This window comes from Panthera onca, chromosome D1 (genome assembly GCF_046562875.1).
Source record: "Panthera onca isolate mPanOnc1 chromosome D1, mPanOnc1 haplotype 2, whole genome shotgun sequence".
Taxonomy (NCBI): Eukaryota; Metazoa; Chordata; class Mammalia; order Carnivora; family Felidae; genus Panthera; species Panthera onca.
In genome coordinates, this window is record NC_138348.1 from 68,593,657 (window position 1) to 68,611,884 (window position 18,228).

General features: G+C 34.6%; 1 protein-coding gene across 14 annotated transcripts in view; it reads right to left on the reverse strand.

Moving 5' to 3' along the window:
- PICALM (phosphatidylinositol binding clathrin assembly protein) overlaps positions 1 to 18,228 on the reverse strand; it is a 100,693-nt gene that overhangs the window by 16,193 nt on the left and 66,272 nt on the right. For 2 of the 14 annotated variants that reach the window (XM_060605427.3, XM_060605431.3), the window contains exons 13-20: positions 17,797 to 17,946; positions 13,965 to 14,045; positions 9,498 to 9,605; positions 7,022 to 7,153; positions 6,897 to 6,927; positions 6,624 to 6,723; positions 2,813 to 2,836; positions 1,346 to 1,405 (exon numbers count right to left, since the gene is read on the reverse strand). In XM_060605427.3, the coding sequence (XP_060461410.3) occupies positions 1,346 to 1,405; positions 2,813 to 2,836; positions 6,624 to 6,723; positions 6,897 to 6,927; positions 7,022 to 7,153; positions 9,498 to 9,605; positions 13,965 to 14,045; positions 17,797 to 17,946 (686 nt within the window). The remainder of the gene's footprint in view (positions 1 to 1,345; positions 1,406 to 2,812; positions 2,837 to 6,623; positions 6,724 to 6,896; positions 6,928 to 7,021; positions 7,154 to 9,497; positions 9,606 to 13,964; positions 14,046 to 17,796; positions 17,947 to 18,228) is intronic. The other 12 variants (XM_060605428.3, XM_060605429.3, XM_060605434.3 and 9 more) reach the window with 12 other exon arrangements.

An 18,228-nucleotide genomic window follows, 5' to 3' on the forward strand; every position in this document is an offset into this window, starting at 1 on the left:
ATGTACTCACTTCTAAAGTCTGTTTTTTTTTTTTTAAAAAAGCTTAAATTTAAGAAAAACATAAATCTTACTACAGTATGACAGAGAAAGCAATTCAAACCAATCCAAAATTTCCAAATTTGTCAGTTTTAGACACAGGAAAACTTAAAAAACTGTAAAATAGTGAAGCTATTTCAAAGTAAACTGCCTTTGTATATTAGATCAAGTTCTTACATCATTATGCAAGTAATCACAAGTGAATAGAGTTGTTTCTTTGAAGAGGTTTACTCTCTATGGCTCTTTAACTTTATTTCTGCTACTGTTAGGGAGAACCAAGAAGAGGTTTAAACCAAGAAGAGGTTTAAATAACACATGAAGAGCTTAGTTCATTCTATAACTGAAAACAGAATCACAACCAACCATCTGTTTTTTTAAAAATCACCACTCCATGGTATAAAATCAGCATAAGTAAGTGACCAAACAGAACATACACAGACCACTATGTTATTTTGGTTAAAATGCCATACTCTGAAGTCTTATCTTTCCATAAGTTCTATTTAACCTTTCAACTAAATTCCTATTTATAGCAAGAGCTTCACTTTAACCTGTGAGATTTTGTGCACACTCCTTTCTTCTATAGTAACCACCCATCCAAAAGCTGTGAAACTTCTTCATATGTGGGAAACAAGCTACTTCCAGAAGATGTAAATAAAGAAGTAGCACAGAGTCCGCAGTAACAATACCAAGGAAGGTGGTGCTGTCTCCTACTGGTAACAGTACCTCAAACATGTAGGGGGGGTGGGGGGTGGGGTTGAAGCCACTACCTCCATTTCTTATCTAAGTGAGTGTATATATTAAGAAAGCTAGGAGAGTAAAGGCACTGTAGAATGTGGATTGTAGGCAGCTTAAAGGTTTAAAGGACTATTTCTGTATGGTAGCAATCACTGTCAAAGGAAAGTTTCTCTGGCCTTTACTGGACTGAATTTGCCCCGATACAATTCAACAAATGTAATTCCTGCCCTTCCCCTACAGTATTAAGGTTTTTATAAGACTTCAATGGTATCAATGTAAGGTCACACAAATGGTTGGAGTTAAAATTAATGTTTAAAAGAGTTTGTAATGAAGTAGAAAATGCTTAGCAAAGTTATGAGGGAAAAAATAAGCTAAGTAATACTGGGAAAATTCATAAACAGTATCAGCTGTATAATGACTATTCTAGAAATATTTATGAAACCAATGCTGTAAGATTCTGTGTTAGGCACTAAGAGTATGTGTGGCACTAAGTGCTTTTTTTAGTTAAGTTTGAATAAATGCATGTTAAACATGAATTAATCTATTTTCAAAATGTGTCTAGAAAGATACTTACGATTCCATATCCTATCATGCCTGTTGGTGTAGTAGCAGGATAGGCCATTACAGGGGGTGCCTGACATGGTGAAGAAAAAATAAACAAGGATGTATATAACTTATGTGTGTCAACTGAGTACATGGAATTAATAGCTTGTGGTTCCACTAAAAAGAATTGCTAAGACAGCTGTGATTAAATGTGACACTTGTGATCATTAATAACTGTGTCAATTAATGCTCAATGAAAAAGAGTGTCTTGAAATTAGCAGAAAAGCAGAATTATTAGAAAGAAAAAAATACCATGTAAACTTAGATACAACAGTGATCTAAAATTTCTATGAGCTTTTTACAGCTTTAAAAATCTTCAGATTTTAAAAAATATTCAAGATTCTAAAAGTTAAAGTCCATCACTATCAGTAGCATAAAAAATATTTACCTAGAAAAAGTTGTATTACTGAATGTTTTCCTAGGTACTTCATTTTTTGAGCAAGAAAAAATAATTTTTAAAGATCCCCAATCAAATAACCTGATCTTCCAAAAAATTAGTTTCTAAAGACCTCATTTACTCTTTTCAAAGAGCCCCAAAGATTTCAAAACACTACTGAATAGGACTATTTCTATGACGCACACAGTTCTTAACATGGAGTACGTACATTAGCATTCCTTCTAATCTACCCTATAAATTACTTAAACTATCTTCTGCAAAGCACCAATTTGGAGGAGCAATACATTTTTAAATCTGTTTATGCTTTAATGCTTAAAAAAGCCACCTAGCCCTAGGATGTTTAAGTTCCCTTTCTCCTCCTACTTTAACTCATGCTCTGTAAATATACAATCTGAGCACAGAAATCATTTTAGATATATTTGCTGTCTTAACAACATTCCCTGTGTGTATCTTATAATGAAAACTGAAACTGAATACAGGAGAAAGACCAATAACACTGCTGAAACATAAAAAATAACTGAAATTTTATGGCAATTTGAACATATGCATGGAGAAGTTAAATGAAGCATAACTAAAGTGAACAGTTAAAAGTTGAGTATTTGAGTAAGCATGTAGGACTTATTGGTCTCTCCCTACTTAAAAACCGAGAGCTGCAAGAGCAGTAGACAAACTGCCAAGTACAGCAGAAGCCTGTAAGATTTCATGCAATTGTTATTGTCAACATTACCACAATCAACATTTCCCTTCATTCAGAAATCATCAAGTGCATAGTGGCAGCACAGATACACACACAGACACCCAGCCATCTGGCAGCAAATGGCAGAATATTAAGCAAGAAAAAAAAATCTGTATTTCCCATGCCACCATCAGAATCAATTCGGCAACACATCCATGAAATCAGTAGATGCTAGGAAGAATTTTTGGCACATTGAAAATCTGAATGTGAAAACAAGTAATAGCTAGAAGGTTATGAGATTCGGCTACAGCAGTGGTTAATAGCATGCCAATTTATTGCAAAAAGGCTAGTTTTTGGTCACTTACGTATTGTGGAAAATGCATGCCATTCTGTTTTTCCCAGGAAGAACAATTACATAATGCAATAACACTGGATTAGAACAAGTACTTACACAACAGAAAATACACAGAGCATTTTAGTTCACATGTACATTCACTAACTACCTAAAATCTCTTGTATTTCCAAAATCTAATGGAAGAACACCTAAACTAAAACACTATCAAGGTTACTAGGAAAATTTAGTCTCCAGCATAATCCCCTTACATACCTAATAGTTTACTATTACAAGTATCATAAAACATAAATGCAAAATTCATTGCAGCCCATGAACAGGGTTGCATGTCTACCATAGAAAAAAAGCAAGCAGTAATTAAAAGTAATTAAAACCATATCTATTAATAAAATACCAATGAATTTTTTAATTAAAAAATGTTCAAAAACCTTGACAGTGTTTATGGATTAATAAAAAGGTTAGAAATGTAAAGACATGTCATAAGCAGCAGTTTATCTAAGTTGTGAATCACATCACCAGCCCTATATGTTAGTCATTAAAAGGAAACTCTATGAAATACATACATACAAATTTTAACATTTTAACAAAATTCTTAAGAGATGACACACATTGACACAATACCATAAATATCATCAACTTACATACAAATTCCAAATGGCTAAATGCCTATTCCATTCTGGTAGTCAATCTTAAGTCAAGTGCTGTCTACAAACTTCTAATATTTCATATAGTCTAATACTAATTTTATAACAAAATATTCATTGTATTTTCGTATCAGCATTTGGATTTATATTAGGTCTCATGTATTATCAATGTACAATTCACACCTGAGGCTACAAAACCCACTAAACTAACCTCTTGTCATCCCCTGGTCAGTGAGGTATGTTATAGTGTGGATAAACACTGGAATGGATTTAAACTAAAATCTGCTTTCTAGAGGCTTTGTACTTAAAAAAAAAAACAAAAAAACTGCATAACTTTATTCCTATAATTGGGATGATACCTATTCAAACTTCCCAAGAATGTACTGTTAACAGATTCAAGATAGTGAGTGAATACGTATGTGTAAAAACCTAACAAGCTACTTAACTGCAAGGATATATTAGTAGTAATGGCAGTGAACCTTATCAATGAAAAACTGTTGCCTTAAAAAGGTAGCTAAATTTCCTTGTTATTTTCCAATTAAGAAGATGGATTGGATGGAATGGATTTCAGCTAAAATCTGCTTTACAGATGCTTTGTACTTAAAGTACTTTGTACTTAAAAAAAAATTGAACAACTTTATTCTTATAATTGGAATGGTATCAATTCAAACTTCCCCAAGAATGTACTAGTAACAGATTCAAGACAGTGAGTGTATATGTATGTGTAAAAACTTAACAAGCTACTTAAATGCAAGGATTTATTAGTAGTAATGGCAGTGAACCCTCTCAATAAAAAACTGAAAAATTGTTGCCTTAAAAAAGGTAGCTAGGGGCGCCTGGGTGGCTCAGTAGGTTAAGTGTCCGACTTCAGCTCAGGTCACGATCTCGCGGTCAGTGAGTTCGAGCCCCGCGTCGGGCTCTGGGCTGATGGCTCAGAGCCTGGAGGGTGCTTCCGATTCTGTGTCTCCCTCTCTCTCTGCCCCTCCCCTGTTCATGCTCTGTCTCTCTCTGTCTCAAAAATAAATAAACGTTAAAAAAAAAAAAAATTAAAAAAAAAAATTAAAAAAAAAAAAAGGTAGCTAAATTTCATTGTTATTTTCCAATTAATTTTCCAATTAAGAAGACTAGAGCTGGGGCGCCTGGGTGGCTCAGTCAGTTAAGGGGCTGACTTCGGCTCAGGTCATGATCTCGCGGTCCATGAGTTCGAGCCCCGCATCAGGCTCTGTGCTGATAGCTCAGAGCCTGGAGCCTGCTTCTGTTTCTGTGTCTCCCTCTCTCTCTGCCCCTCCCCCATTTGTGCTCTGTCTCTCTGCCTTTCAAAAATGAATAAATGTTAAAAAAAAAAAAAAAGAAGACTAGAGCTAACAAAACTTTTTGGGTATTGTCACAAATTTTATCAGCACACTATTTTTAGCTCAGCCCTAGTAATTTTAACATATGATCAACCCCAGGAGAAACAGGGTAGTGCTCTAGAAGGGATTTAATAACAAGTGGCTGTAACAGGGGTAATGGTGGTCTCTAAAAACATCAGGAAGGCTACAATGTGTAATCAAAATGCTTCTATTCACAGTTATAAGAAAGCATGTTTTAAATTTTTCTATGAGAAAAATTTTCTATGAGAAAAAATTGGTTTTCTCTGATGCAGGAAAACTTATTGCACTGATGAAAACAGCAGCTGACCAAGGATGGGGGGGGACAGCCACAAAGCTAACTCTGGTACAACCATACTTTATAGTGATTAAAAATATGTGGGGTGCCTGGGTGGTTCAGTCGTTAATGATCTGTATTCGGCTCAGGTCATGATCTCACGGTTCATGACCTCAAGCCCCGCCTTAGGTGAATTTGAGCCACTGCTTCAGGGTAAAAAACAACCAAAAACCAAAAACCAAAAACCAAAAAACACATGAGCCCCTGCCTTGGGTGAGCCCTGCTCCTTCCCCCCGCCTCTCTCTCCCGCCTCTCGCTCACTTGCGCCCTCCTTTCTCTCTCAAAAAAATTAGTAGGACTTCTTCAGTACTAGATGGTAACTACTTAGCATATACAATTAATCCTCATTTTTCACAGATTCTGTATTTACAAACCTGCCTACTTGCTAACATTTATTTGTGATCCCCAAAGCAACATTTGAGGTCACTGACAGACATGCATAGAGTCGTGAAAAATCTGTTGCCCAACGCCTTTGTTCCCACCTAAAGGTGACCAAGGTGAGGTTCTGCCTCCGAGGGTGGGGAACAGGGCAGGGTACTGCAAGCAGCTCTGACTCTGGCTATGGCTTGAGTCTCAAGTCTGGCACTTGTCAGTGCAGCAGCCTCAAGTAAGTAAGTCACCTAACACTTATGAACTGCATTTTCTTTTTTGTAAAATAAATTTAAAAAAATAGCATCTACTAGAATGAGTTTGATTAGGATTTAAAACTATAATATTTGTAAGGATTGTGTATGTGTTAATTCTCCTTATTTGCTGCACTTATGTTGTTAAAGTAACACAACACAAAATCAATGATTGGTAAACCATTACTAGAGGAAATAGGTATGTATGTGCGTGTGAACCTAGCAATGGTCAGTGCTCAGGGGATTTTAAGAATATAATTACAGCAAATAAGGAAAACCAACTGTATGAACTATTTGACAATATTAACAAAAACCAAGCAATGTATAGTTTCTTTACCAATGGTGAGATCAAAAAAATACTAAAGATTTTATATTCTAGATAAATAATAGATTTGAGACCAGCAGTAGAGGGTAATGTTTAAAAGCATTAATCATTAACTGCTCTGAGGTTAGACTGCCCGGGTTCTAAAAATTCACCCAATCACTTAAGAACTCTGGGAGCCTAGGCATATTATGTAACAACACTGTGTCTCCATTTCCTCATCTGAACACTGGGGACAGTAATAGTTACTACCACGTAAGGTTAATTTGAGGATTATACAAAACAAAGCCACATATTATTTATTGAATGATGCCTGCAACAGAGGAACCTTTAAATATATGTTAGCTACTAAAATGTACTCGGAAAAGATAGTCAAACAGATTCCTTTAAAAACAAAACAAGAACAAGTTTCTTATATTTCTAAAACTGAATAAACAATCTTTCCATTTATAGTGATCACTTTAAAAACATTTTCATGTCACACATTCACCTAAATTATTCTCGTTACTGTGAGCTTTTTCAACTCACCATTGTTGCAGCATTCCAAGCAGTTGTTGGTGCAACCTTTGGTTGCCAGTTAGATCCTCCAGTTAGCTTCTTTTCACCTGGCTGACTCCAATTTACATCACTTTAAATAAACATAAGTGAGAACATTAAATGTCTGTAATTATAAACGTTCTTTCCTATACATTGAGATTGAACAAAAAGATGTAGGTTTGGCATCTCTACACATACTTTGGAGATGAAAGCCAAATCAACTTTTAAATGGTACATGAGAAAATAACACAAATAAACACTCACTTCTTAGTGGTTCCATTTCCAATGCCAAGATCTATGACAGGAGAAAAAGAAAGCATTTAAAAACCAGACTCATTTTTATTACAGCTTATTTTAAAGTAGATTAAAAGAATCCAAAGAATACTTACTGCCCACAAGGTTTGCTAAGGATGAATCCAAGTCATCAGATACTAACTTGTTAGGTGGAAGTTTGGCAACAGGAAGACTCTGGTTCTGAGAAGCCACTGTTGGTTTGAGAAGTCCACCTAGTTCATCAAAGCCTTAAAGTTACAAACAGACGAAATAGGATATGTAAGGGACTTTATGGTGCTACAGCTTTCTAAAGGAGATCTTTGCCTTTTCTACTCGTTTGTTTGTTGGAAAAGTCCACCAGAACATTGGACATTAATAAATGTCCTTAAATGAAAAAAGGGAGAAATGCGTCATTTGATTCATGAACTGATTGAAAAGGCAAATTTGCTTTGATAGAAATCATGTCTTACTTCATGACAAAACTGTATTAAGGTTATAAGGATGAAGAAAGAGGCGCCTGGCTGGCTCAGTCAGTTAAGTGTCCGAATTCAGCTCAGGTCATGATCTCACAGTTCGTGGGTTCAAGCTCCACATCAGGCTCTGTGCTGACAGCTCAGAGCCTGAAGTCTGCTTCGGGTTCTGTGTCTCTCTCTCTCTCTGCTCCTCCTCTGCTTGTTCTCTCTCTCTCTCTCTCAAATACAAATAACAAACATAATAAATAATAAAAAAAGAGAGATGAAGAAAGAAGGATTCAGGTAAACAATTTTTATTCCAAAGTGGTGAAAGAGGAGGGAATAGAATGTAATTCTCCCCCTCGCTTGGAAAATTTTCTGAAGACTCACATACACCTGAAGAAATATAGATAAAAATACATCCCTGTAACTTTGAAAAGTTTTTCTTCTAAGAAATATCTCCTAGACCTCTTTACATTCTTCAGCGTGGAGAATGTAAGGTATCTGTAAACCAGTATGTTACAAGCAAGTGAAAATGAACTGCTTGATCATCACTTTTCTTCTATTTAAAACCAGCTAACCTAAATTACACTGAAGAAACCGCTAATGCCCCAATTGGATGAAAACATCTAGTAAACAAGAACACTGCTTAGAAATGTAAATAAAATAAAATTCCTTAAGGTTCTCTACCAAAGTGAGAAGAGAAGGTAAAGCAAATCCAAACAAACACACTAAAGAACACAATAATAGCGGGATCTAGGGGGCGCCCGGGTGGCTCAGTCCATTAAGCATGAGACTTGATTTCAGCTCAGGTTATGATTTCATAATTCAGGAGTTCAAGCCCTGTAGTGAGATTCTCTGCTCTATCAGCACAGAGCCTGCTTCGGATTCTCTCTCCCTCTCTCTCTGCCCCTCCCATGCTTGCTGGTTCTCGTTCTCTCTCTCTCTCAAAATAAATAAAGCAAGCAAACACACACACACACACACACACACACACACACACACACACACACACACACACAGCATGATCTAGAAATAACAGAGAATTTGAAAAAGAAAGTCACCAAAAATGGTGGTTTACAAACTATGAACAGTTGAGCTCTACTTCCTTTATCCTTCATCTCAGAAAGACAAACTCAAAAGGAAAAAGTCAAATGCATCAAAAAATATAATTATAAAACAACTAGTACGTAGAAAAAAAATCTTAGTTCATACATATTCTTTATAAGCCTGCTTCCTATTTATACATACAACTAATTATATATAAAATTAAAAACACCTCAATGTTTCTTTAAATGGTATGAACTTAATTACTAACCAAAATCAAAGGTCATCGCGTAGTAAGAATAGTCAATTTTATGGAACTCTTATTAATCTGTACAAACTTCGAATTAACAAGATATTATATGAAAACAAATGGAAACCTGGCTCTACAAATTTACAGAAGTTCTTTTAAGACAAATGAACAAGCATACTATAAAAAGAATCATCCTTAAAATAACAAAAAGCCCCCACAGATCTGATCCATTCTAGCTGTTTATACATGGACTATCTCAACCAGTCAAGGTACCACAGGTTTTCTTTTCCTTGTTTTCAAAAAAGCCAATTTCATTTCAGTAAAGGTAAAAATTGTAATGATTACAAAGCACAACACTCTACATATAGTCACTAACAACTTAACAGTCTAATCTGAGCAAGATTCATTTAGGTCTGGGAGAGAAAATCTTCCCAGTGTCAAACTGCCACTAAGAAAAGGGTAACAGTTAAAAATCTCTTGAAGTTCTCTACTAGTGGTTGAAAAAGAGAAACAACTTCATTGGCTATCCCAATTTAATCTATTTACACCTGTTCAGAGGAGTATTATTATCTGTCCTTACACAGAGTCTATATGAGAACATTATAGTTATGTTAGTAAAACAATTTTTTCTGGGGTGCCTGCGTGGCTCAGTCAGATAAGCATCAGACTCCTGATTTCAGTTCAGGTCATGATCTCATGGTTCATGAGTTCAAGCCTTGCATCAGGACCCATGCTGACAATGAGGAGCCTGACTGGGATTCTCTCCCTCTCTCTTTGCCCCTCTCCCACTGACACGCGCACTCTCAAAGTAAATAAATTACTTAAAAAACAAATGTTTCTTACCCCCAGAATCTACAATAACGTTGGTAGATTTATTTCCAAACACAGATTCAAAGTCAACATTAAGGCCAGCTGAAGGATGTGGCTGTGCAACCGGAGATGGAGTGAATCCTAAGAAAAACCAAAATGGAAAAAGTTCAATTCTTCACTAAATCTACATTTATAGCTCTTAATAATGATGACAGTTGAATGGAAAAAGCAATAAATTCCATCAACAAAAAACAAGGCCAACCCTTCAAGCAAAATGTTTCTTAATATTACATTTTTTTGTGGTGATGACATTTTCTGTAACAAAATCATCCTACTGACAAAGAAAACTAACAAAAGAACAACTGAAGTTGAACCACTATTTTGTTTCATTACAAAAAAACCTTTGCTTATCTTTTTACCTTAATTTTGTATGCTGATGATCTTTAAAAAACTAAACACATCTAAAATTCCAGGATTTTGCATGAAGCAAAAAAAAAACAAAAAACAAAAAACACAACGTTAAGTGATCATTTGGTAATGAGCTAAGCCTTCTATGGTGCTTAAAAAATACATGAATCTACTTAGTATACCCAGGAGTCTTCCCCTCCCTCTACCTACTCACCTTCCTTCCTTCAATGGTTAATCAAATGTAATACAGTTTAAGTTCATTTGAGAGGTAAAAAGATTCTGAAAGTTACAACTCACTAATCCTTACATCCCTCTTGTGTCTAGGTGCTTTCTGAGTATCAAAAACAATAAAAGAGACCATGTTCAACTCCTGACCACCTTCTAACTTCAAGTTGCTACTTCAAGAGTGAAGTGGCCAACTATACAATTAAACACGCTAATTTACCTAATGCAAATCTGAAATACCAGAACATAAATAGGAAACCTTCTTTCCTGTCTGTTACACTGATGCTGGTGGTACTAAGATAACACCCAGCTCATATCTCTGAAACAGGCTATCCTCAGGTAACAAATGAAGATTTTCAAAAAATTGTGAAAGGTTGTATTTTTGTGAGGCGAGGTTCTGAATTTCTAGGGTTTGAAAAGAAGAATTAAAATCATCTAAAAATAGTTGGGCTGCCACATGATTTGGGGAGTATATTCCCAGCAAAAAACAGTCTAGCATCTAGCAAGGATTACAAAAAAGGAATTCTTTTACTTTGTGGAAGGCTATCATAAATGGCTCCTAAGTTCTCTTCAATTCTAAATTCTATAAAGTCAAAATGTGTGTACACATATACGTACATATATATTATATACAGACATTATATATAAACATTATATATGTGTGTGTATATATATATATACACACACATATATATATGTGTGTGTATATATATATATAAATTAGTATTAGAAGATTATCAAATATATCATTAGGGAAAGGTTAACCTATTTAGTCCTCAACACGGCCTCTCTTCCCTCCCTCAACTTTCTGCTAAAGGACTTTCCGTCTGTCAGAATCTCACTTTGAATTCTTAAAATGTATACCATCAGGATATAAAGTACAATGATAATTGTACTAAAAAGACTGATTTTTAAGAAAACTGTAAAAAGTAGGATAAGACTTGGTGAAAAGTCCACGAAAGTCCTCAAAGACAAAGAAGCTAGAACAATGACTTATCAATGACTCACAGAGCTGATACACATCAATACTACTACTTTAAAAGTAGCATTTTATTGCTAGCATAAGTATTCCATAGGGCACAAATTTTTAAAAATGTACTTATTCCATAATTACTTAACATTTAAACTACTCTTAAAGACACTGGTCATATAATGAGAACACAAATACAATCAAAATACAAAATAATTTAGTATATAAATCTGGCCATTAATCAAAAGGTTCCCAGATTTCTAGACTTACCAATTTAACAGCATTTTAAAGCGTACAAGCTGTTTAAGAATTTTACCATGGGCTCACTGCTTCTTCTCATAACTCCTTACAACTAAGAACTGATTTTATCTACTCAAGAAAGACAAAAATCTACCATATTTACTTATGTGCCCATCTGTGAGAAGTATACATATTGTTCTTTAAATCACTGTGGAAACAGTATCTTGGCTTTATTTCCAAACTTTAGAAAATACATGGAATAATAATTTATAACTAGGATAGCATATCAAATTCCTATTTTTTCCTGTTATTTTGTCTTAGCTTTGTAGAATTTGGTGATTATCAGAGATAAGCCTATCCTTTATATTAATCCATTCATTACTATGTGTAAAGACAGGAACCATTTCCTGAGGTCCCTAAGGGCATCAATCTGTGTAATTACAATACTATTATTACCTAAAAGTAGAAAAGGTTTGAAAGGATATTAAGTAATCCAGAGCTAGTACTTCAAATTTAAAGTCTCTAGGTATACATAAGCGAAAAGTAAAATGACTATTTTTAATAAATTGTAATAGCTGACAGGCTACCAGGGAAGAAAGCAACATATTTCACAGTAATAATCTTTTAAGTAAGGAATGTATATAAAACATGTTGAAGGTAAGAGTTCTGCATTATCATTTCAATGAACATTATCAACTTAATGGCCTTTTATCCCAAGTCACTTTTGGGGAGACTGTTAGGATTTAATTTTTAAAAGTTACTTAAAGATAAAAAAACTAGGATCACCATTTCAAAAGGAAAATTTAGGGACAAAAAAAAAAGATAAACAGGCTCTCTGAGTTAAGGTTAACTGTATGAAACAATCATGATATTGAACTCCCTACTCTTTCATTTCACCAAGGCCCAGTGAAAAACTCTGCCACTGACCGGCACTAATTCATAGTTTAACATTTAGAAACCACTGCCCTACATGGCAAATCTCAGAAGAACAATAATAAATTAACTGAAAGTACAGGATGAACAAGCTTTGGGGACAAAAAGGCATTCCAAACACCTTCCAGAAAAATTTACTGTTTTGTTAACAGATTTTGGTGGTAGTTCCAAAATAAATTAGACCTCATACTTTTTGTGAAAGTAACTTCTATTTATTAAACCCTATTAAACACTATCCAAAAGCTTTATAAACAGTATTATTATTTAAATCTCACAACAACCCCATAAATAGTTATTATTATTCTCATTTTTACGGATGAGGAAACAAGGAGATTAAACAATTTACTCAAGACCAATGATTTAATAAGTGGCAAAACCAAGACTTAAACCCCAAATTGTCTGATTCCAAAATCTTTTAGGTGTTTTCAGTTTATCCCAAATATTTCATATTATATAAACTAGTTAGTAGAAAATTTTATTATTACAGCTATAATATTTATTCATCAGGACTATTAAAATTGTATGACCTTCTTGAGCTTTTCATAGCAAATGCTGGGCCTAAAAAGTGAAGAACCCATGGTAATTTTAAAACCTGAAAGCAATGAAAGAAGTGTTAAGACTGTATCTGATAATTAAATAATAATGTGGGTAAAAAGTCCATTGCAAATATTAAGGGAGCTGCATACACAAGATGGTTTTAATAGTTTCAATGATAACTCTATGTACCAGGCATAGTGCCAGATGTTATATTGTCATATATGTAAACTTCATGGCAATCCTATCACCCATTATTATCCTATTTTTCCTTGGCTTAGAAATGTTAAATACTTGTTTCAAATCATACACGTAAGGAAGTAAACTGGAATTCAAAAAGGAACTCAAACGTAAATTCACTGGATTCTAAACACATACTTTCCATCAAATGTCCTCATAAATTTCATTTTTATTTATTTAATTTTTTTAAGTAGGCTCTACACCCAGCATGGAGCCGAACGCAGGGTTCAAACTCAGGACCCTTAGATCAAGACCTGAGCCGAGATCAAGAGTTAGATGCTAAACCGAATGAGCCACCCAGGCGCTTCATAAATTCCATTTTTAAATCCTTTAATCATGTCCAACTCTGCCAGTTGTTTAGTTGTGTTAAACATACTTTTTAATACCAACTGACCTAAGGTAATCAATTCCTATGCAAAAAAAAAAAAAAAAAAAAAAAAAAATCAGCTGGATTTTGAGGTTTCATCACTACTGCACTGGCCTAGAATATGTCTGCAAAGACAGAAATGAGTATCAAGTTGGCCATGCCTCTCTGGAAACTGTTTCCCATTTCTACTGTCTTGCATAGTGCTAGAAAAGCACACTTGTTTCCAACAGAACCTCCCCACACCTGTGCCACAACTGATCGAGTCGAAATTACTTAGTGTTTGTTCTATCACTAACATCTATACAAAGGGCTTTAAATTCCATAAGCTTGTAATATTAAAATGTTATAAATTCCTCTGAAAATGTGAACCTTTTGAGTATGGGCTAAAGTAGGAAGATGACAAAGTATCCATTCACAAAACAATCCTGTGTTTAATCAAGGAAAACAAAATTAGGCAAAAAAGCTGTTATTCAAAAGTATTTTTTTCTTACAAAATTAAAAAAACAAACCTCATTTTAAGGCAAACAACAACAGAAACTCCCTCCTGCATAAACAGATGATCTTAAGAGATACCATTACCTACCTCCAAATAAACCAGCTACAGCAGAAGACTCGTGGCACATAAGGGTAGAATCAGGATAAGCCTGAGTGCCACAAAAAGAATCTGACAAGGCATACATGGGGGAAAAAAGAACAGGAAAAGGAAAAAAAAAAAAAAAAAAGAGAGAGAGAGAGAGAGAGAGAGAGAGAGAAATGAGGAGGAACAGTTAAGAGTAGAATGGAGTAATTAAAAACACACAAAACAAAAACAAAAACAAAAACAGGAGAGTCCAAGCTCTTAGTGTTCTTTAAATTACAACCTACTTAAAAAAAAAAAAAAAAAAAAAAAGCGCCTGTCTCCATTATGAGTGTTATATTTAAAATATATCCACAACAAAATTTTGAAATAACCAACACTGCATTTCCTTAGAGAAATAAAAAGCAGTTGGCTTTTGTCAATATTAACATGTCTTCTTTTAATGGAGTAAGTAGGCCTGAACAAGGTCACAGACATGGGATGGCTAGGATCACAATCCACTCTTCTGGACTTATAATTGCTTTAATAAGGACTAGATAGTACAGCGAGCATCACATCACCAGATCAGTATCCTCCTCTGGAAGGGTTAGAGGGTGTCTAGGTAGCTATTCTGTGATTTTTCTGGGTCATTCTTAATCCTATAAAGCAGAAGCTGGCAAATTACAGCCAGTGGCCTATTTTTATATGGCTGTGTGAGCTAAAAATGGTTTTTACATTTTTAAAGGGTTGTTTTTAAAAATGAAAGAAAACAAAAGAAGAATATACAACAGGGATTTTACGTATCTTGTAAAGCCTGAAATTATTTACTATCTGCCCCTTTACACAAAAAGTTTACTGACCACTGTTCTAGAGCAGTACTATCCTACAGAACTTTCTAATAACAGAAATGTTTTATAAATCTGCTCTGTCCAATATGGGAGCCACCAGTCACATGTGCCACTGAACAACAGAAATGTGGCTAATACAGCTAAGGAAGTAAAATTTTAACTTTAACATTTAATTTCAATTAATTAGAGCTTAAATGACATGTAGCTAGTGGCTAATTGGACAATATATCTCTGGGAATGACATATTTTGGGTGGTCCTTTCATGCTCTTAATACTCTAAGAAAACTTAGAATTTTTATTACACAAATGTACTTCTCAGGAACTTTTAATATGGATTAAAAGCCTTCTTATTAAAAAGCCTCTTCTTAGGATAGGCATTAATCAGCAAACTAGGTGCAGGTCTTTGTAAATAAAAATTTATTGGAACACAACCAAGCAACATGTTTACGTACTGTCTATGGCTACTTTCATGCTATAAAGCCAAAGCTGGTAGCTACAACAGAGACTATGTGGTTCGTGAGCCGAAAATATTTACAATCTGACCCTTTAAGAAAAAGTGTGCTGATCCTTGTTCTATACTAATGCCTAACAGTCTAAACCACATGTGTGGTTTTTATTTTGCCATTCTGTAGTCATTTTTACAAAAGGTAAGTACTTATTTTTTGCTTATGAAAAAATCTTGGCAGATTTGTTTGTTTGTTTTTTAAAGTATACTTGATACTTTAGTCCGCACATCCATAAGGGAAAGGGCAATGTAGAGCAAAGCTAAAGGTCTCCTGCTTCGAGCTTTTGCTCCTACTAGCTGGGTTGTCTTAGTGTATTAACTTTTCTGGGGACTCAGGCGATCCATCCAGAAAATGACAGTAATTATCTTACCAATATGAGAGTTGAAACTTGACCAAACATTCTCTGGAGGTCTTTGTAAGCCCTAAACCACCAATTCTATCATTTTATCTTCAAATGCACCAACTCACCTTGGCGTACATGGCCATCAAACTTTACTTTCTGTGCTTTCTGGTCTTCCTCTTGCCCAAACCCATGGGCTCCAACTTAAGAAACATTTGGAAAATGACATTTCTAGTATATTCCTTTTGTTACAGACTTTCCTTGGATAGCTTTTATACATTTTTACTCTTCTATTTCAATGTGAAATAGCAATGGCCTTTAGCACTTAAGCTTACTGACCTCCATTCTACCCCTCTTCAGTGAATAGAAGATTGACGGCCTGAAACATATGCACTGCTCTGACTTAAATGATGGAAATGATAGCCCCAAAGCAAAGATACCTTTCATACCCCAAATTAAAGCAACTGACTTAAAAAGACACAAGAAACCATATTTACTAAATATATACCAGTTCACATTCAGTAAGCATAAAGAAAATACAAAGTTATTAGAAAACCTGATTCAAAGGATAACTCCAGTAACCCTTTATTACCAGGCAAATAAGGTACTATATTTCACAAATTTTGTAAAGAGTAACAGAATGTGAAATTTGGTTTCAACCATTTTTTATTTAATTTGTAATGAATTACAATGACATACAGGAATTACTGTAATTAATTATTATAATTTGGAGCTATAAGACTAGTTATATATAACTAGGGTACCTGCCTTGGAACTCTCTCAAATCTCCAACTATTGTTTTCTCGTCACCTCCCTTCTGCCCCATTAGCTATATAGAACAGAATGTTCAGAATATGGCCACATGATCTCTTTAGGGTACACAGATAACTTTCTACATGCTGCTTTAAACAAAGATTTAGGGGCGCCTGGGTGGCTCAGTCGGTTAAGCGTCTGACTTCGGCTCAGGTCACGATCTCAAAGTCTGTGAGTTCGAGCCCCGTGTCGGGCTCTGGGCTGATGGCTCAGAGCCTGGAGCCTGCTTCCGATTCTGTGTCTCCCTCTCTCTCTGCCCCTCCCCCATTCATGCTCTGTCTCTCTCTGTCTCAAAAATAAATAAAAACGTTAATAAATAAATAAATAATTAATTTTTTTAAAAAAAACCAAGATTTAAATTTACATCACTTTAAGCTGTTTCTCTGAATTGAATAAAAGCAATTTCACCAACTTTTAAGGAGCGTTTATCATCTTTTTGGAGGTTCAAAAACATTAATTTCAGGTTAGTGTATATTCAAAAACTTACATTTTCCTGCATTAACTCTAGAATGAAATTCTACCATTTTATGGATTTTTATACCACAATTAAATGCAATTTAGTCAAGTTGTTTTTCATTTTCTACTTGTCATTTATCTCCAAGCTAACGATGAAGTGAAACCCTTAAGAATGGGACAGGGTGCCTGGGTGGCTGACTCGGTTAAACTAACTCTAGATTTCAGCTCAGGTCATGATATCAGGGTTTGTGAGCTGGGGCCCTATATGGCGATGACAGTGCGGAGCTGTCTTGGGATTCTCTCTCTCTCTCTCTCTCTCTCTCTCTCTCTGCCCCTCTCCTGCTCATGTGCGCCCATGTGCTCTCTCTCTAAATAAACTTAAAAAAACACAAAAGAATGAGACATACAGTATGTATTTATTTGAGACAATCTAAAATAGTACTATTCACAGTATTAAAAAAAAAAAAAAAAAGAGATAGCTACTAAGAGTGATTAACTACCCTCTCTCCCAAACACAGAGGGGGAAAAACAGAAGCATGCATAAACATGTTGGTAACTTTTAAGAGATGTTACCCTATAACCAACTCTTCGAATTAATAAAATGTGGCAAATGATGTTAGACAGCTTGAGCATCACACTAATATGATAGATAACAAAACACTAAAAAAAGCACAACTTCAAAGGAAATTTTCTTTCCTAAAAACTTGGATTAAATAAAATTAGGGATACTAGTGTTAATTTAAAAATCTCACTACATTAATGCTATTTATTTTATTTTAAAATTTGATATTAAAATCCAAAATTATTGCAGTGCCTTAAAAATAATTGATGAATACGTAAAAAATACTTAGGCAGTATAAACATTAATTGGAAAGAAAGGTTAAATTGTACTTTACCAACAAACATTTCATGAGTAGGTGTCCTAGTAGTAAAAGTGGATACATCTGAAGAAATGGGAAGGTGAACATCACCACTACTTTTTGTGAGGAAAGGATTTAAGCTTGGAATGGCATCATCAACAGCATCTACAGTAGCAGAGAAAGGATCTGTGCAGTCCAAGTGCATTACAGCAAAATGAAGAAAGGAAGTAAATTAATTAGTATTGCAATTAGTCAAAAGATGCAAAGTGAAAAGTAGTAGCTATATTATTGTTTATTAATCTCAGTGCAAAATACCTAATCATCAACATCAAGATGGAAGAACTACATTTAATTATTTTAAAATGAATCCTCAGAAGAAAACATTTATGTATCCAATTAACATTGGTAGCATACTAAGGATAGATCTGCTTTCCAACATCAGGAAGCAAATAGATAGTTAAAAAAAGA